The 15,045-nt window shown below is 43.1% G+C and overlaps 1 protein-coding gene across 3 annotated transcripts in view; it reads right to left on the minus strand.

Moving 5' to 3' along the window:
- The window catches only part of ZNF583 (zinc finger protein 583), a 69,228-nt gene extending 54,263 nt beyond the window's left edge, over positions 1-14,965 (minus strand). For all 3 annotated transcript variants that reach the window (XM_081217333.1, XM_081217332.1, XM_081217331.1), the window contains exons 1-4: positions 14,872-14,965; positions 4,952-5,093; positions 2,284-4,132; positions 311-401 (exon numbers count right to left, since the gene is read on the minus strand). In XM_081217333.1, coding sequence (XP_081073459.1) covers positions 311-401; positions 2,284-2,768 — 576 coding nt within the window. In that variant the 5' untranslated portion in view covers positions 2,769-4,132; positions 4,952-5,093; positions 14,872-14,965. The remainder of the gene's footprint in view (positions 1-310; positions 402-2,283; positions 4,133-4,951; positions 5,094-14,871) is intronic.
- Positions 14,966-15,045: the final 80 nt, after the last annotated feature.

The raw sequence follows: 15,045 nt of genomic DNA on the forward strand, positions 1-15,045 counted from the left end.
CTCCAAGGGAAGACTTTCAGATTCCACCAAGGAGTGTATTTTTGCCTCTTGAGACCTCCCAACAGAACACCTAACCCACAGGAAGTGCTAAACTGTTTCTGGAATGAAGATGAAAATTCTGGCTGAGAAAAAAAAAAAGGAGGCTCAGTGGGCTTTGGGGGACCTCCTTTTACTAGGCTGGAGAACATGAGGACCAGGTCACTGAATGAATGGAATTTTAGAATGGGAAATTTCAGAAGAAAAGCAAAATGTTCACATAAAATCTGAAAAACAAGGCATTTCAGAGAAGCGAGAAGAGAAGCTTCCTTACCTGGGACATGGCTTTAAGAATTGAGGACAGCCCTTCCGTCCTCCTCCTTCTGGCTTCTCTTTGGGAGACGGGCAGTGTCCAGAGAAAACAGCTGGAGAGGGAGAAAGGAAACGTGAAACGCTGGGCCTGCCCTCAGCTCCCGGCATCACCAGCCTAGATACTCTCCTTTCCTTCTCTGTGCCCCAACCACAGAAGCAGATACGAGGTGTCACTGCCTTGGTCATTCCTATCTAAATTTACAATTCTTTCACCTGTGTGCTTTATTTTTTGAAGTATAGTTGATTTATAGTGTTATATTAGTTTCAGGTGTTCAACATAGTGATTCAATATTTTTAAAGATTATACTCCACTTAAATCTCCCACGTGCTTTAGATCTCAATATGCAACATAAACTTTCTGTGCTTAAGATACCTCGTTTATACTGATAAGAAGTAACAGTATTTATTCTTCAGAACGGCACTGCCAAATAAGGATAATTTCCCCCTTCACACATGAAGGCTGTTCATCAGTGAAATCATCCAGTGCCTCATGGTAATTAAGTAATTGAGCCCAGCTGGATCCAGGTTTGACTCGTTAGTCTTTCCACCAGATGATGACGTTGAAAGGAAATATCTCCCCACCCTTTCTACAAAGATGAGAGAGAAAACTACAAAGTGAATGCCTCAGAGAAAGCATCTTTACACAGAGTAGGCATCAGAGGGATCATGTGGTCTGGAGGACACTGGACCAAAAAGGACATCCTGCTTCTGGTCCTGGCTTATAATAAAATGCACCTGAAAACCAATCTCTCAACTTTTCGGAGAAATTTCCTCAGACGGGGCTGCGGGGAGGGATATGCAGAAACAGTCACTGCAACCCCTTAACCATTCATTATTTTCCACTAAACTTCACTGCCTTGGAGAGTAAAGAAATTATCTCAGAAGCAGCATAACTCGGCGGTAAGAACAACCAGGTGTGTGGACCAGACGCGCAGACACCTGATCCACCACTCAGCTGGCTCTGCAGCCCCCACTCCACACCTCAAGTTCCTCATCAACACAGTGGTACCTACCCTCTATCAACGGTTGGGAGGGTCATAAGATGATCCACATCAAGCATTTAGCACAGTCCCTGGACGTTCTTTGGGTGCAATAAATATCATTCAATCATTTATTTTCATAAGTAGCACACAGTAGGTCTCCCCGTCCTTTTTTCTCTTCGATTCCTCTCTAGGAGAGGGACGGAGAGACCTTCTGTGCCAGAGAGGACTAAGGTCCAGCAGCTCAGTCTTCCGCTCTCCAGGCCCAAGGCTTGCTCCTCCTCCCCAGCTCTCTTCCCTTCCCCCTCTCTCCTCTCCGTGAACTCCATCTCTTCCCCTTCATCTCGATCTCGGTCTTCCCGCTGCCACACTCTCCCAAGCCCTGGAGCGCACTGGCCTCCCGAAGCATCCACACAGCCTCCCAGCCGCCACACAAACCACACAATCCCTCATGCTGACAGCTCCCCTGGCAGACTGTGGACACGCTGCCAAGCTCTAGCTTGCCCACCCCTCGCAGTGAGTCACACAGTCACTGACATGATGACACATGGTGCCATAGACCGTCACACACTCCTAGGGTCACACAATCTCAAGCAGTCTCACATGAACACAGTTGCACGTTCACTGTTACAGAAATTGTCACACACATTCTCAAATTCTGTTCACACACCGTCGCACAGAGCCCTATACACAAGGTCACACACACAGTGACACTGTAACACACGGTCCCATACACGGTCACACACAGTGACACGGTTTCACCGTCACATTCTCAGACACTGTCACACATTCTCCCTCGGTCCCACACAGCCTCACACACTGTCACACGGTTTCACTCTGTTCAAACACGGTCACACACACCGGACCCAGGCTCCCACCGTCACAGGCTCCCTCACACGCCCGCTCCGGCCCGGCAGGCCTGCCCAGGCGCGCGCACCCAGCCCGGGCTCCTCACCGCCTTCTCCCCGAGTCGACACTTCGGTCCGCACCGTTCGCGGAGGCGGGAAGCCGAGCGCTCTGCGGCCGGGGCGTGGACTCGATCTCGGGCCCCACGGGCGGACTCACAAAGGGGCCAAAGCGCTCGGGGAGGCTGTCGGCGCGAGCCGCAGTGGCTGCTGTGAAATGGAGTCCGGGGCCAGGCGCGGTGCGGCGCGGAGCATCCTGGGACTGCTCGCCGCGGGGGCCGGGGCGACAGCTGCTTCCTGCCTCGTCCTTTTGCGTCGTCTCTGCCACGCTCCTTAGCCCCCCGACCTTGCGACCCAGAACTCGCACCCGCCCAGCCCTCTCAGGCCGTCCGACCCACCGCCCCCGCCACCGAATCCAGCCCGGACCTGGATTGGCCGGCTCGAACTGCGCAGGTGCACCTTGCTCGCGTCGCGGAGGCGTCCAGACTCGGTGCACGCGTCGGCCGCGAGTAGCGAACGCGGCTGTGATGCGCATGCGCGGTGGTCGGGCCCGCGCCCGGGCGCAGCTGGTGGGGCTCCTGGCCCGGTGCTGGGAAAACGCAGCTGGCGAGGCTGGGTGTGAGGGCTAGGGCCCGCCGGACGGGGGGATCCCGGGAGGACGCGGGCGTAGTTAAGAGATAAGGTGCTCGGGATTTCTTTTTTTGCTCTCTTTTTCTGTGTCTTCTGTCCTCCCTATCCTTTCATTCGCCACTTATTGAGCGCCTAGTGTGCCAAGCATTGTTGTAGATGCTGGGGACGCAACTGTGAACGTGCAAAAATCCCCACCCGTGGAGCTGACATTCTATTATGGGAGAAATTTAATAGGAAGAAAAAAGGTACTAATATATACTTGGAATTGATACGCGTTATAAAGAAAAGCAAAACAGAGTATAAACATCATTCTTTCAGTTCTTATTCTTTGTTACGCCCTCTGGTTCCTATTCAACCTATGTCTGAAAATACTTCATAAACTTCTATCTCTAGTCCTAACCCACATTCATGCCTCACCTCTTTAGAAATTGCGTTATAAGATGCAGAGCTTCAATGTAACTTGTCTCACCAAAGTAACCAATGACAAAAAGCATTAAATAAGCTGGTAATTTTTATATTGAGGAAATGTAAAAATGCAAATGTTATATTCACAAAGGTATTGAAACATTGTACATAGTAATAAAATGTTGAATATAAACAATATGGCTAAAAATAGAAGTAATAACTACATCTGTTTGAAACTATACAACATAAAAATAATCGTGTGATGATGAAGCAACCTGTAGAAATATTTCTTTTGTTTTGAGGAGGAACAGAGCTGTTACAATTACACTAAGATTGCAAAATTGGAAAACTGTTCCTATGTATAAAAAAGTAAAAGGAGGGGCTTCCCTGGTGGCGCAGTGGTTGAGAGTCCGCCTGCCGATGCAGGGGACACGGGTTCGTGCCCTGGTCTGGGAAGATCCCACATGCCGTGGAGCGGCTGGGCCCGTGAGCCATGGCCGCTGAGCCTGCGCGTCCGGAGCCTGTGCTCCGCAACGGGAGAGGCCACAACACAGTGAGAGGCCCGCGTACCGCACAAAAAAAAAAAAAAAAAAAAGTAAAAGGAACACAGTCCACAAAAACTAGATGGTTTTGTGTTTTAGTGTTGAAATTATTACTGATACCTTACCTCTTGCTTTCTGAAACCGTGCAAACACTAATCAAGTTAAGACATATCAGGGCTTCCCTGGTGGCGCAGTGGTTGAGAGTCCGCCTGCCGATGCAGGAGACACGGGTTCGTGCCCCGGTCCGGAAGATCCCACATGCCACGGAACGGCTAGGCCCGTGAGCCGTGAGCCATGGTCGCTGAGCCTGTGCGTCCAGAGCCTGTGCTCCGCAACGGGAGAGGCCACAACAGTGAGAGGCCCACGTACCGCAAAAAAAAAAAAAAAAAAAAAAGACATATCAGTAAACGTCCAGGTTTTTGCAGCCTTTTCCACATTTCACAAATGTATGAAGAAATCGGGCATCTTTAGCCTGAAGAAGATAGGTGATAACATTTTTCGTTTTCAACCATTACCTTTTAAGCTCCTTCTGTTGACAGAACCCTCTACAAAGCTCGTATCAAAATCTACTGACTTGCATAAAAAACACATTTATCATTTTCAAGTCGATAATCAGCAAGCAAATGTCTGCCTAGCATACCTAAATTTAATGTAATAATCTAAGTACATAATCTTGAGTATTAGAGATAGAATATGGAATCCGAGACAGAAGGAACCATTTATTTTTCCCTCACTGTCACAATGAAGATACATTTATTTTTTTCATGGGTTAGTACTGGAGCAAATTTAAGTCTGTACTTTAAGGTTTGTAAGAGATGTGAGGTCAAAGTTCTCTCTTTTTTCTTATGTGGCTATGGATGTCTAATGGCTCCAGTGTTATTGAAAATGCTGTTCTTCCTCCATTAAATTGCTTTTGCAGCTTTATCAAAAATTCAGTTCTGACAAGGACTTGTATCCAGAATATGTAAAGAATTCTTAACAAGTAACTAATAAAAATACAATTAACACAATTTAAAAATGAGCAAAGGATTTGAATAGACATTTCTCCAAAGAAGATAAACAAAAGGTCCAAAAGCACATAAAAAGATGCTCAGCATCATCAGTCCTTGGGGAAATGCAAATCAAAACCAAAATGACTTACCACTTCACACCCATTAAGATGGCTAGAATCAAAAAGTCAGATAACAAGTGTTGGTGAGGATGTGGAGAAACTGAACCCCTCATACATTGTGAATGGGAATTTAAAATGAAGCAGCTGCCTTGGAAAAACATTCCAGAAGTTCCTTAAAAAGATAAAGATATAGAGTTACTATATGAACCAGCAATTTCAGTCCTAGGTGTATACCTAAGAAAAATGAAAACATACATGCATACAAAAACTAGTACACAAATTGTTCATAGCAGCACTATTCATAATAGCCAGAGTGGAAACAACCCAAATGCCCATATTATTCAGCCATCGAAAATAATAAAAGTAATGAAGTATTGATACACACGCTACATGGATGAACCTTGAACATCACACTATGTGAAAGAAGCCAGTCACAAAAGACTACATATTGTATGAGTCTATTTATCTGAAATATCCAGAATAGGCAAATTTCAGAAAGTAAATTAGTGGTTGCTTTGGGCTGATGGGAGGAGATGATGAAGAATGAGCACTAATAGATAGAGGGTTTCTTTTTTGTGATGAAAATGTTTTAAATTTAATCGTGATAGTTACATAACCCTGTGAATATACTGAAATACCATTGAATTGTATACTTTGAATAGGTGAACTTCATGGTATGTGAATTATATTTTCAATAAAATTGTTAAAATAAGTTCAGTATACAGTGAGGGTTTACTTCTGGTTTCTCTATTCTGTTCCATTGACCTATGTGTGTACTGATTACTGTAGCAATACAGTTCAGCACTGATATTGGGTTGAGTTCTCCCACTATTCTTTGTCAAGATTGTTTAGCTATTTTAGAGCCTGTGCCTTTCCATGTAAGTTTTAGGAAAAGTTTATCTTATAACTACAAAAAAAACACCTTTATTTCTTTCTTTCTGCTTGGTTTGGGTTTATTTTTGCCCTTCTAGTTTCTTGATGTAGGAACTTGGAATATTAATTAAGACCTTTCCTTATTTCTAATGTAAGCATTTAGGGCTCTAAATTTCCCTCTTAGCCCTGCTTTAAATACATCTTACATGTTTTGTTAGGTTGTTGAAAAGAAAACCTACACTCCTGTGTGTCTCCTTTCTTCTCACAAAGAACACTTCACTACACTTCTGACAACAGATGTGTGAGGGCGCCCCCCCCCACACCAAGCAATTCTGCAACACCAGCTGGGTGTCCTAGAAACTTAACTCAATTCCGACACTATCTACCTGGAGATAGCATCAGACCCCCGAGATTAAGGGTTCAGTCCCATGAGACTGCCAATCACAAACCCCAGTTATCACCTGTGTTTCTGACCAATCAGCTATAAATTGGAGGTTCCATGACTCTCCTCCTCAAGTTTGATTAATTTCCTACAGTGGCTCACAGAACTCAGGAAAACAGTTTACTTACCGTTTACCTATTTATTACAAAAGGGTATGATAAAGGGTACAGATGAACATCCAGCTGGAAGAGGCTCATTGGGTAGGTGGTAAGGGCCAGCTTCCTGGTTCATAGACAGCCATCTTCTCACAGTAACCTCACATGATGGAAGGGGTGGGGGAGCTTTAGGGGCCTCCTTTTTAAGGGCACTAATTGCATTCATGAGGGTTCCACCCTCATTACCTAATCACCTCCCAAAGGCCCCACCTCCAAATACCATAACATTGAGGACTGGCTTTCAACTTATGAATTTGGGCAGGGGTGGGGGGAGCATTCAATCTATAGGACTGAGCAAATAAAATCTACTCACTAGGAAAAAAACCCCACTATTTATCTAGAAGGTAGACTCAGTAGGCTTTGGCATCTGATTGGATGAAGGGAGGGTAATGAGAGGTAAGAGTCAAGGATACCACCTAGGTTTCTAGTATAAGTGGACAGAGGTGCCAGGTGGTTTAGTTGCACAACTCCATAAGTCTGGTTTAAACACAAACACAGTCCTCTGAAATAAGGTCATATAATCATAGACTGAATAGACTTATATGTAAAGATAACAACAGAAGCTATGAAGACAATAGCCAAAGATGAAAAGAGATCTAGGTAAAATACTTGACAATTTGAGGGATATTAAAGACCTTCTCAAATAATTAGAGGACTCAAATTTGTATTACCTATAAAACTTTCTTTACAAATAAATATATATTTAAAATATTAAAATACTGAAATACTGAAACTACGTTTGAATTTTCTACCAGCGAGAAAGATGCACTCTGAGAACCATATATAGTGTTGTCAGTAATAACAGCAAAACACAGGGTTAATTCTCAATAACTGCTATTAATGAAAAAGAAAACACAACAAAAGTATACAAACCTAAAACCCCACAGAGTTTCGTTTCCTTCTTTATAGAGATTGTATGTCAGAAAAGTTATGGGAGGTGTCCATGGTCATGGTCATACAGGGAGGGAGTAGCTAAGATAGGGTTAGAATCCACTCTGTTGTTTCTTCCATTCCTTGTTCCAGAAACATTCCCTGCAAGACATGGCCTCCCCACAGCTGATTTCATTCATGTGATAATGGCAGGTCCCATCATGGAGAGAAAGAATATAGCAAAACCACGAATGTAGCTGAGGGTTTACAGAAGAGGAGAGCTAGAGTTACTGTGCGTGTATTTTGGCACAAGAGAGTGTACAGGGTGATCTCTTGGGAAGTGGTTGACAAGGCAGCTGTGGATCTGATAGAATGGAGAGGCATCAAGACATTCATGTACTCTTGTGTGAACAAAAAAGGAACAAAGAGTATCACTCATCATCCAGTTATACAAGGGTTAAGTCTCAACCCATTGCAGTCACCCACCAACAGTGCACCCCGAGGAGAAATGAGGATGAAAAACCAGTATGAGACACTCAGTGCTTTGGCAAAACAGGCCCTTAAGACAGTTAAGATGCGTATCTCAGGAAGCATTTCAACACCCCAAACTCTTGCATCTTCCCATACATAGAAAAGCACTGAAATCATTTACATGAGATATCTGTTCTTTGTGATTAGCAGGAATCCTTTACCAGGATGTATGCTTGACTGCATGTATATCCTGGCCCCTCAAAACCATACGTATACCGGGGCTCCTCCTCTACACCTACTGGGAGCTCTGAGGTCACTCAGAGCTACTGAGTGTCTCTCGGGCTATCCAGTTAAGACTGAATAAAACTTAAACTCACAACTCTCATGTTGTACATTTTTACGTCAACACTTGAAAGAAACTGTGGTAGTCAGCCTCCCAAATGGCCCTCAATGATAACTGCCTCCTAGTATTCATACCCTTGAGTAGTCTCTGCCCGTACTGACTCAGTCAGAACTGGTCTACGTGACCAACAAAGTATGGTGGTGTGTGACTTCCGACGAAATAAAAATTCACGTTTTATGGCAAGCCAAGAAAAATTCAAAAACAAAATTTTTCTTTGCCCATTTGGGCTTCCTCCCTCCCCTTTATTGTGAATTGTGCATCTGCATTAACCAGACCTCCTTAGGAGATAACCTTCCTTCTTATCTCACAATGGGGTCACAACTCCTTAGGAGAGAGCCTTCCTTCTCAATCTTATAAGGGGCATGATGACCCATGACTGATGACTTGCTTTGTACGTGTAGATCTGGATTGTGTAAGCAGTCAATGTCATCTGATATAATGACACGTATAATACATATAACCTTTCGTCTCAAAAAAATTACATAACTGTGCTTTGACCTCTAATGGGTGGAACAGTCCTCAGAGCTTTCTAAAAGAGTGTCTCCCCACTTATAATCCTCAGGTTGGCTTGAATAAAATTTTCCATTTCTTTCTTAGATCAACCGTTAATTTTTTCGTCAACACTTGGTCATAAAAGTCATTGCAGCTCCTGGATCACTCGTTCTAGGGGTGATCTAGCCACCATGTCATAAAGACACTTAGTGCTATGGAGAGACCCACATGGAGTAGAACTGGGGCCTTTTTTGGACAAGGGATTGAACCTGCATCCTTGGCAGTGACAGTGTGGCGTCCTAACCACTGGACTGCCAGGTAATTCCTGGAACTAGGGCCTTTTGCCCAAAGCCAGCACCAACTTACCAGCCACATGAGTGAGACACCTGGAAGCAGATATTCTGGTCCCAGTTCAGCCTTTAGTTGACTGAAGCCCTAAATGACATCTTGACTACAGCCAGCTAAGCTGCTCCCAAATTCCTGACTCACAGACACTGTGGGAGATTATAAATGTTGACTGTTGTTTAAGCCATTAAGTTCTGGGGTAATTTGCTATACAACAATAGGTAACTAATACAGAAATCAAATAGATTAAAACTATGAAAGACCACATCAGAGAATTAAAAAATCCAAATGACCCAAAATATAACAGGAATATTAAAATTAAGAAAAAGAGATGAAGAAGAACTATAAGAAAAATTTTAGTCATCCTTTTAAAATAACCATGTAATATTTACAATTAATCATTGATAATTAGTCATGAAGAAAACTTTAATAAATCTTCAAAGTACAGATTTTACAGATAGTATTTGATCCATCACACTTTACAGCAAAACAAATTCCAACCAGATGGAAATAAATGCATTGTAAATATTCCCATAAAGTTCTACAGAAAAATAAAGATGGACATTTATAATTTAGGAGTAGGAAAACAACTTTTGAGCAAAATAATAGGTAGAAAGGGAAAAACTGATATGCCTCGGTATGTAACAGAATACAAAATAACTACCCGATAAAAATATTTCTCAATTTAAGATTTCAGTCCAGACATCTCCCCTGAAGTCATGGTCAGTATTTCTACTTATATACCTAACAGACATTTCAAACTATCACATTCCAAACCAAACGCCCGATCTTACCTCCACAGAGGTTAGGACTCTGGTCTGTTATACTGGCCGCCCACACACAACCCGTCCCCACTTGGGTGCCTGGGGCTCCTCACCGTCAGCCTTGTTATGGCTTTGTGGTTCCATTCAAATTTGTTCCCAGTTGGGTCATCCAGCTGCCTGACACTCACAGCCTCAGGAATCCCAGCTGACCTACCCTACAGCCCTGACCAGAAATCTATCCTTTGTGGTTCTTTCTTGGAATAACCAGCACAAACCTGAATGGCCCAGTGACTTTCTCTTCTGGGCACCCTCACACTCTGTCTCCCTCAGGTCCCAGCCCAGAGTCCAGGGCTCCAGTCTCTTTGGTTCTGTTTCCAAGAGGCCTCATGGCTTCTGTGACATCATGAAGCAAATGTCTTCTGTCTCTGAAGATGCTTTCTCCAAGGTTCCACCACACTGGCTCACTCATCACTCAGAAGGCAGAAGCAGCATTGCCTCCACCCACAGGTACTAAGGTCTGGTTTGGTGAAAATACCAACGCCTCCACTCCACCAGCTCTGTGTCCTTTAGCAAGTCATTTAACCTTTGCCCATCTCCATTTACTTCAAAATGAGGAAAATAGTATCTGTTTTACACTGTCAGTATATGTGAAGCACAAAGCGCAGCTTTTAGAATGATTAGTTTGGGACTGTTGGAATCAGGCAGCTTTTCAAAGGCCAAGGAGTCTTTCAAAGAGGTGAGAAGAAAACAACTTTTCTCGAAGAACAGAAGGGACAGGAGCCTGAGAATAGGGGAGAGTTCAGATGCTGCAGCACATCTGTTCTTCCATCCTTCCTTTCCTCACCCCCCGCAGACATGCTTAAGCCAAGGCCACAACTAGAGTGAGGTGAGTGAAGCACTCCTTCAAGCACAACGTTTAATGGGGCACCAAAAAAACCCCCCAGAAATCAAAAAACATGATAGATCAATGAAATACTTTTTAAAATAAAGATCAATGTAAAAAGTTCATGATAGGGACTTCCCTGGTGGCGCAGTGGTTAAGAATCCGCCTGCCAATGCAGGGGACACGGGTTCGAGCCCCAGTCCAGGAGGATCCCACATGCGGCGGAGCAACTAAGCCCGTGTGCTACAACTACTGAGTCTGCACTCTAGAGCCCACGAGCCACAACTACTGAGCCCACGTGCTGCAACTACTGAAGCCCGCACGCCTAGAGCCCATGCTCCGCAACAAGGGAAGCCACCGCAATGAGAAGCCCGTGCACCATGACGAAGAGTAGCCCCACTCTCTGAAACTAGAGAAAGCCTGCGCGCAGCAACGAAGACCCAACACAGCCAAAAATAAATAAATAAATAAAATGTGTGTCTGTGTGTGAAGACCCATGGGTGGTCTCAATTAAAAAACAAAAGTTCATGATAAACAAAACATCAACATCTTAGAGACAAGATCTGGTTACTATATTAAATCAAGAAGTGACTGAGGGCTTCCCTGGTGGCGCAGTGGTTGAGAGTCCGCCTGCCAATGCAGGGGACACGGGTTCGTGACCCGGTCTGGGAAGATTCCACATGCCGCGGAGCGGCTGGGCCCGTGAGCCATGGCCGCTGAACCTGCGTGTCCGGAGCCTGTGCTCGGCAACGGGAGAGGCCACAGCAGTGAGAAGCCCGCGTACAGCAAAAAAAAAAAAAAAAAAAAGAAGTGACTGAGCACAGCAAGTTTGAATTTCACACCTCGAGAACCTGTAGTCCAGAGGACAGCTGCAAATTCAAATCATTTGATTAACTGTGATCACGCTAAAGCATTTTTGTTTTTGTAGCAAGTTATCTGTGGGGAGATAATTTGAGACTACAAAGATATCCTGTTCATCATCAGTCTTTAGCAACAGATTTATAATCAATGAGATTTCTGCCTGAATCAATTACTACCATGATGGCTGAAAGATATTTTCTAACTCTATCATTCCTTCTACATTTACTATTTGGAATTCTGTAAGTTCTTTCTCATCTCATTAATTCATCATTTATTTTAGTATGGACATATGAAATATTTTGAGTAATACTGCTACTCTAATTATATTGATGCTTCAATTGTCCCGGTTTTGCCCACAGAAGCCCCCTTCAAGCTGAATCCTGAAGAATATACTTCAAAGAGCTTTGACAAACATATACATCCATGCAATCATCACCTCAATAAAGATATGGAAGGTTTCCATCACCCCCAAAATTCCCGTTCTATTCCTTTTCTGACTTTCCCTGGGCCCCTGGGCCAAAGCAACCACTCATCTACTTTCTGTCCCTACAGTTTTGCATGTTCTAGAATTTCACTTTAAACAGATCTATGTGCAGCTTAGCTTTCAGCCAAAAACTCAGGGAGACTCCTATGCATACTTCTGGAGCTCTTTCTCAGAGTATCTCCCTCCTTCCTCTTCCTTCCTCTTCCATGCTCTGCTTAGCAAATTCCAGTTACTTCAGTTTCCCCAAGTTCTGCTGTTTGTCTCACTTTAGCAAATCGGTTGCGCTCTGCTTGCGTTCCTCCCTCCTGCATTGTCTGGAATATGCCTCCAGGGAGAAAGCCACTGCAGCTGTAGGAACTCATTTATTCTTCCCTCTCTTGGGGATCGAAGTCTTGCACTACCAGTTGTCCAATATCTGAAAAGACTTGTTTCCTACCTAGTTTAGTACTATCACGCCATCACAGCTGTGAGCAGGGAATCCTCTGTGATATTTTTTGAGCATCTTCCTACTTTTTGGCACAAGAAGATATTCCATACTCATCTTGTACTTTCCCTGCCATCGTCCTGGAATCAGACATTACCCCAAGAAGCTTTGGTTCCTTTTATTAGAGAACTGTATTTAAAGACCAAGGTCTGCTTATTGCTACTGAGGCATCATTGCTTCCAGGCCCATTCACCAAATAGAAAAGTAGAAAATACATAAGTACATACTTTTTCTAAAGTAATAGTAAGACTAATTAATTTAAATAAACTTTATTTTAGAAGTTTTTGATTTACAGAAAAACTTCAAAGATAGTACAGAAGATTCCCACATACTCTGCACCCACTTTCCCCTATCATTAGTCTGTTTTTTGTTTAACAATGAACCAACATTGATACATTATTATTAACTAAAGTCCACACTTTATTTTTTCTTAGTTTTTATCTAATGTTCGTTTTCTGTTCCAGGATCTCCTTCAGGATACATTATTTTCAGTGTAGTTGTGTCCCCTTAGGCTTCTTTTAGTTGTGATGGTTTCTAAGACTTTCCTCGTTTTCAATGACCTTCACAGTTTCGAGGAGTTTGAGTCAGATATTTTGTCCCATGTCCCTGAACTGGCATTTGTCTGACGTTCTGTCGTCAAACTGGGGTTATGCGTTTTGGGGAGGAAGACCATAGAGGTGAAACTGTAATTTCCACCACATCTTAGCAAAAGTAAATGGTATCAGCATGCCCTCACTATGGGTGTTAACACTGATCTGGGAGAGGTACACAGACACACTGTTAATCATGAGTTCACACCAACCCAACATCACAGGGTTCTTCCTTACCTTCCATTACCCTTTATTTAATCTCTCCTTTCCCACAGTAAAACACTGGCTCCCAACAAATCTATATATTTATTCATTTGCTCAATCCTATGATGCACACAAAGCAATTTCGAAATCACTACACCAAAGCTATTAGGAAAAACAATCTACTAAGTTGAGTTCAGAAACTGCTTGCATTTTCTGGCTTTTTGTCTTTATATATTAGGAATATTAGCTCCTTATCTGAGATTTATAAAGTTGTAAAGATTTTGCCATCTGTCTTTTGCCTTTGTTCGTGGTGTATTTTGCCTTACATAAGTGCTTTAATTTTATGTTTCAAGTGCAGCAGTCTTTTATTAAGTCTGGATTTTTAAGTCGAAATTAGAAAGTCTTTCCACACATCCAGGTTATAATAGAATTCACCTCTGTACATGTCTGCTATTTGCATGGTTTAATTTAGAACTCTGATCAATTTGGAGTTTATTCTTTTGCATGATGTGAGGTATGTATAGTAATTGTATAATAATTATATAATAATTATTATATTTTATAAATATTATAATTATTATAATAGTTGTATAAAATACAATTCTTTTTCCAACTGACTATTCAATTATTCCACAAGGTTATTTATTAAAAAGTTCATTTTTATCCCAATGATTTGCCACCTTTACTACAGAGTAGATTTCCCTCTGTATTTGATATTTCTGGACTTGCTAGTCTCTTCCGCCTGACAATTCATGAGCCAATACCACACAGCAGGTATAATTATAGAAGTTTTTAGAATGCTTTAATATCTGATCAGGTTAGCATACACCATAGCTTTCTTTTCTCAGAGTATTCTTAGCTATTTTTGTATGTTTATTTTTTCACTTGAACTTTAGCATCAACTTGTCTACTTCCAATGGAGAAACAGCACTGGTATTCTTACTAGGTTTAAATTACATTTCTAAATTAATTTAGAGAAAAAGACATCCTCCAGACATGCAGCAACATGGATGTGCACAGATCTCAAAAAAATGTTTCAAGAAGTGAGACACAACAGTACATGTTCTAAGAGAAATCAAGAGACAAGGTCTCTGGACTGTGGGCCTGGGTCAAGGACAAATGTACCACCTTGGATAGGGATGCTTTCCTCATTCACAGACCAGGTATAACAGGGCCTGACCGGCAGCCAGGACATTGGACTTCCGACCATACTGGAACACGCTGTCCCGGGATGGGTGAAGTTCAGAGCTTCTCATGCTTTCACAAACCAAAGTTGTAGCACTAGAGGCCTTAGCCGGAAAATGTCATCTCATAACAGCAAACTCCTTGACAACTCCTTTAAAACATTTTTGCTGATTCTGCATTCTCCTTCATAATCTACTAGTATTTCGACATAATGTTTTAAAATTAGTTACCAAATGAACTCTCGGGCTTTTTCCTCCCTCCAAATCTTTCAATAAAATGGCTGTTCCACGGCAAAGGTGATTTAACAACAGACGAGAAAAATTCTGTCATATACCACTTTGACACAGCCACACGCAAACGTGTACCTGGCGTTTAACGGTCCCAGTCACACACTCAACGACCGGGTGAGAACCGAACACGGCGCGCCCAGTCACACACACTCACCTGCAATCAGCGAGACAGTCACACGCAGACAACGGGCCCAACGGACCGACCCTCAACCTGCGACTCAGGGAACGCAACACGCTCTGCCGTAACCCCGACGGCTTCCCACGCACGTAAGCACCCCGCCCACCCGAAGCATCGCGAGACGCGGCCTTGCGGTTTGGTTCCGGCCTT

The sequence above is a fragment of the Mesoplodon bidens genome (assembly GCF_964165515.1).
Source record: "Mesoplodon bidens genome assembly, chromosome: 18".
Lineage (NCBI taxonomy): Eukaryota > Metazoa > Chordata > Mammalia > Artiodactyla > Ziphiidae > Mesoplodon > Mesoplodon bidens.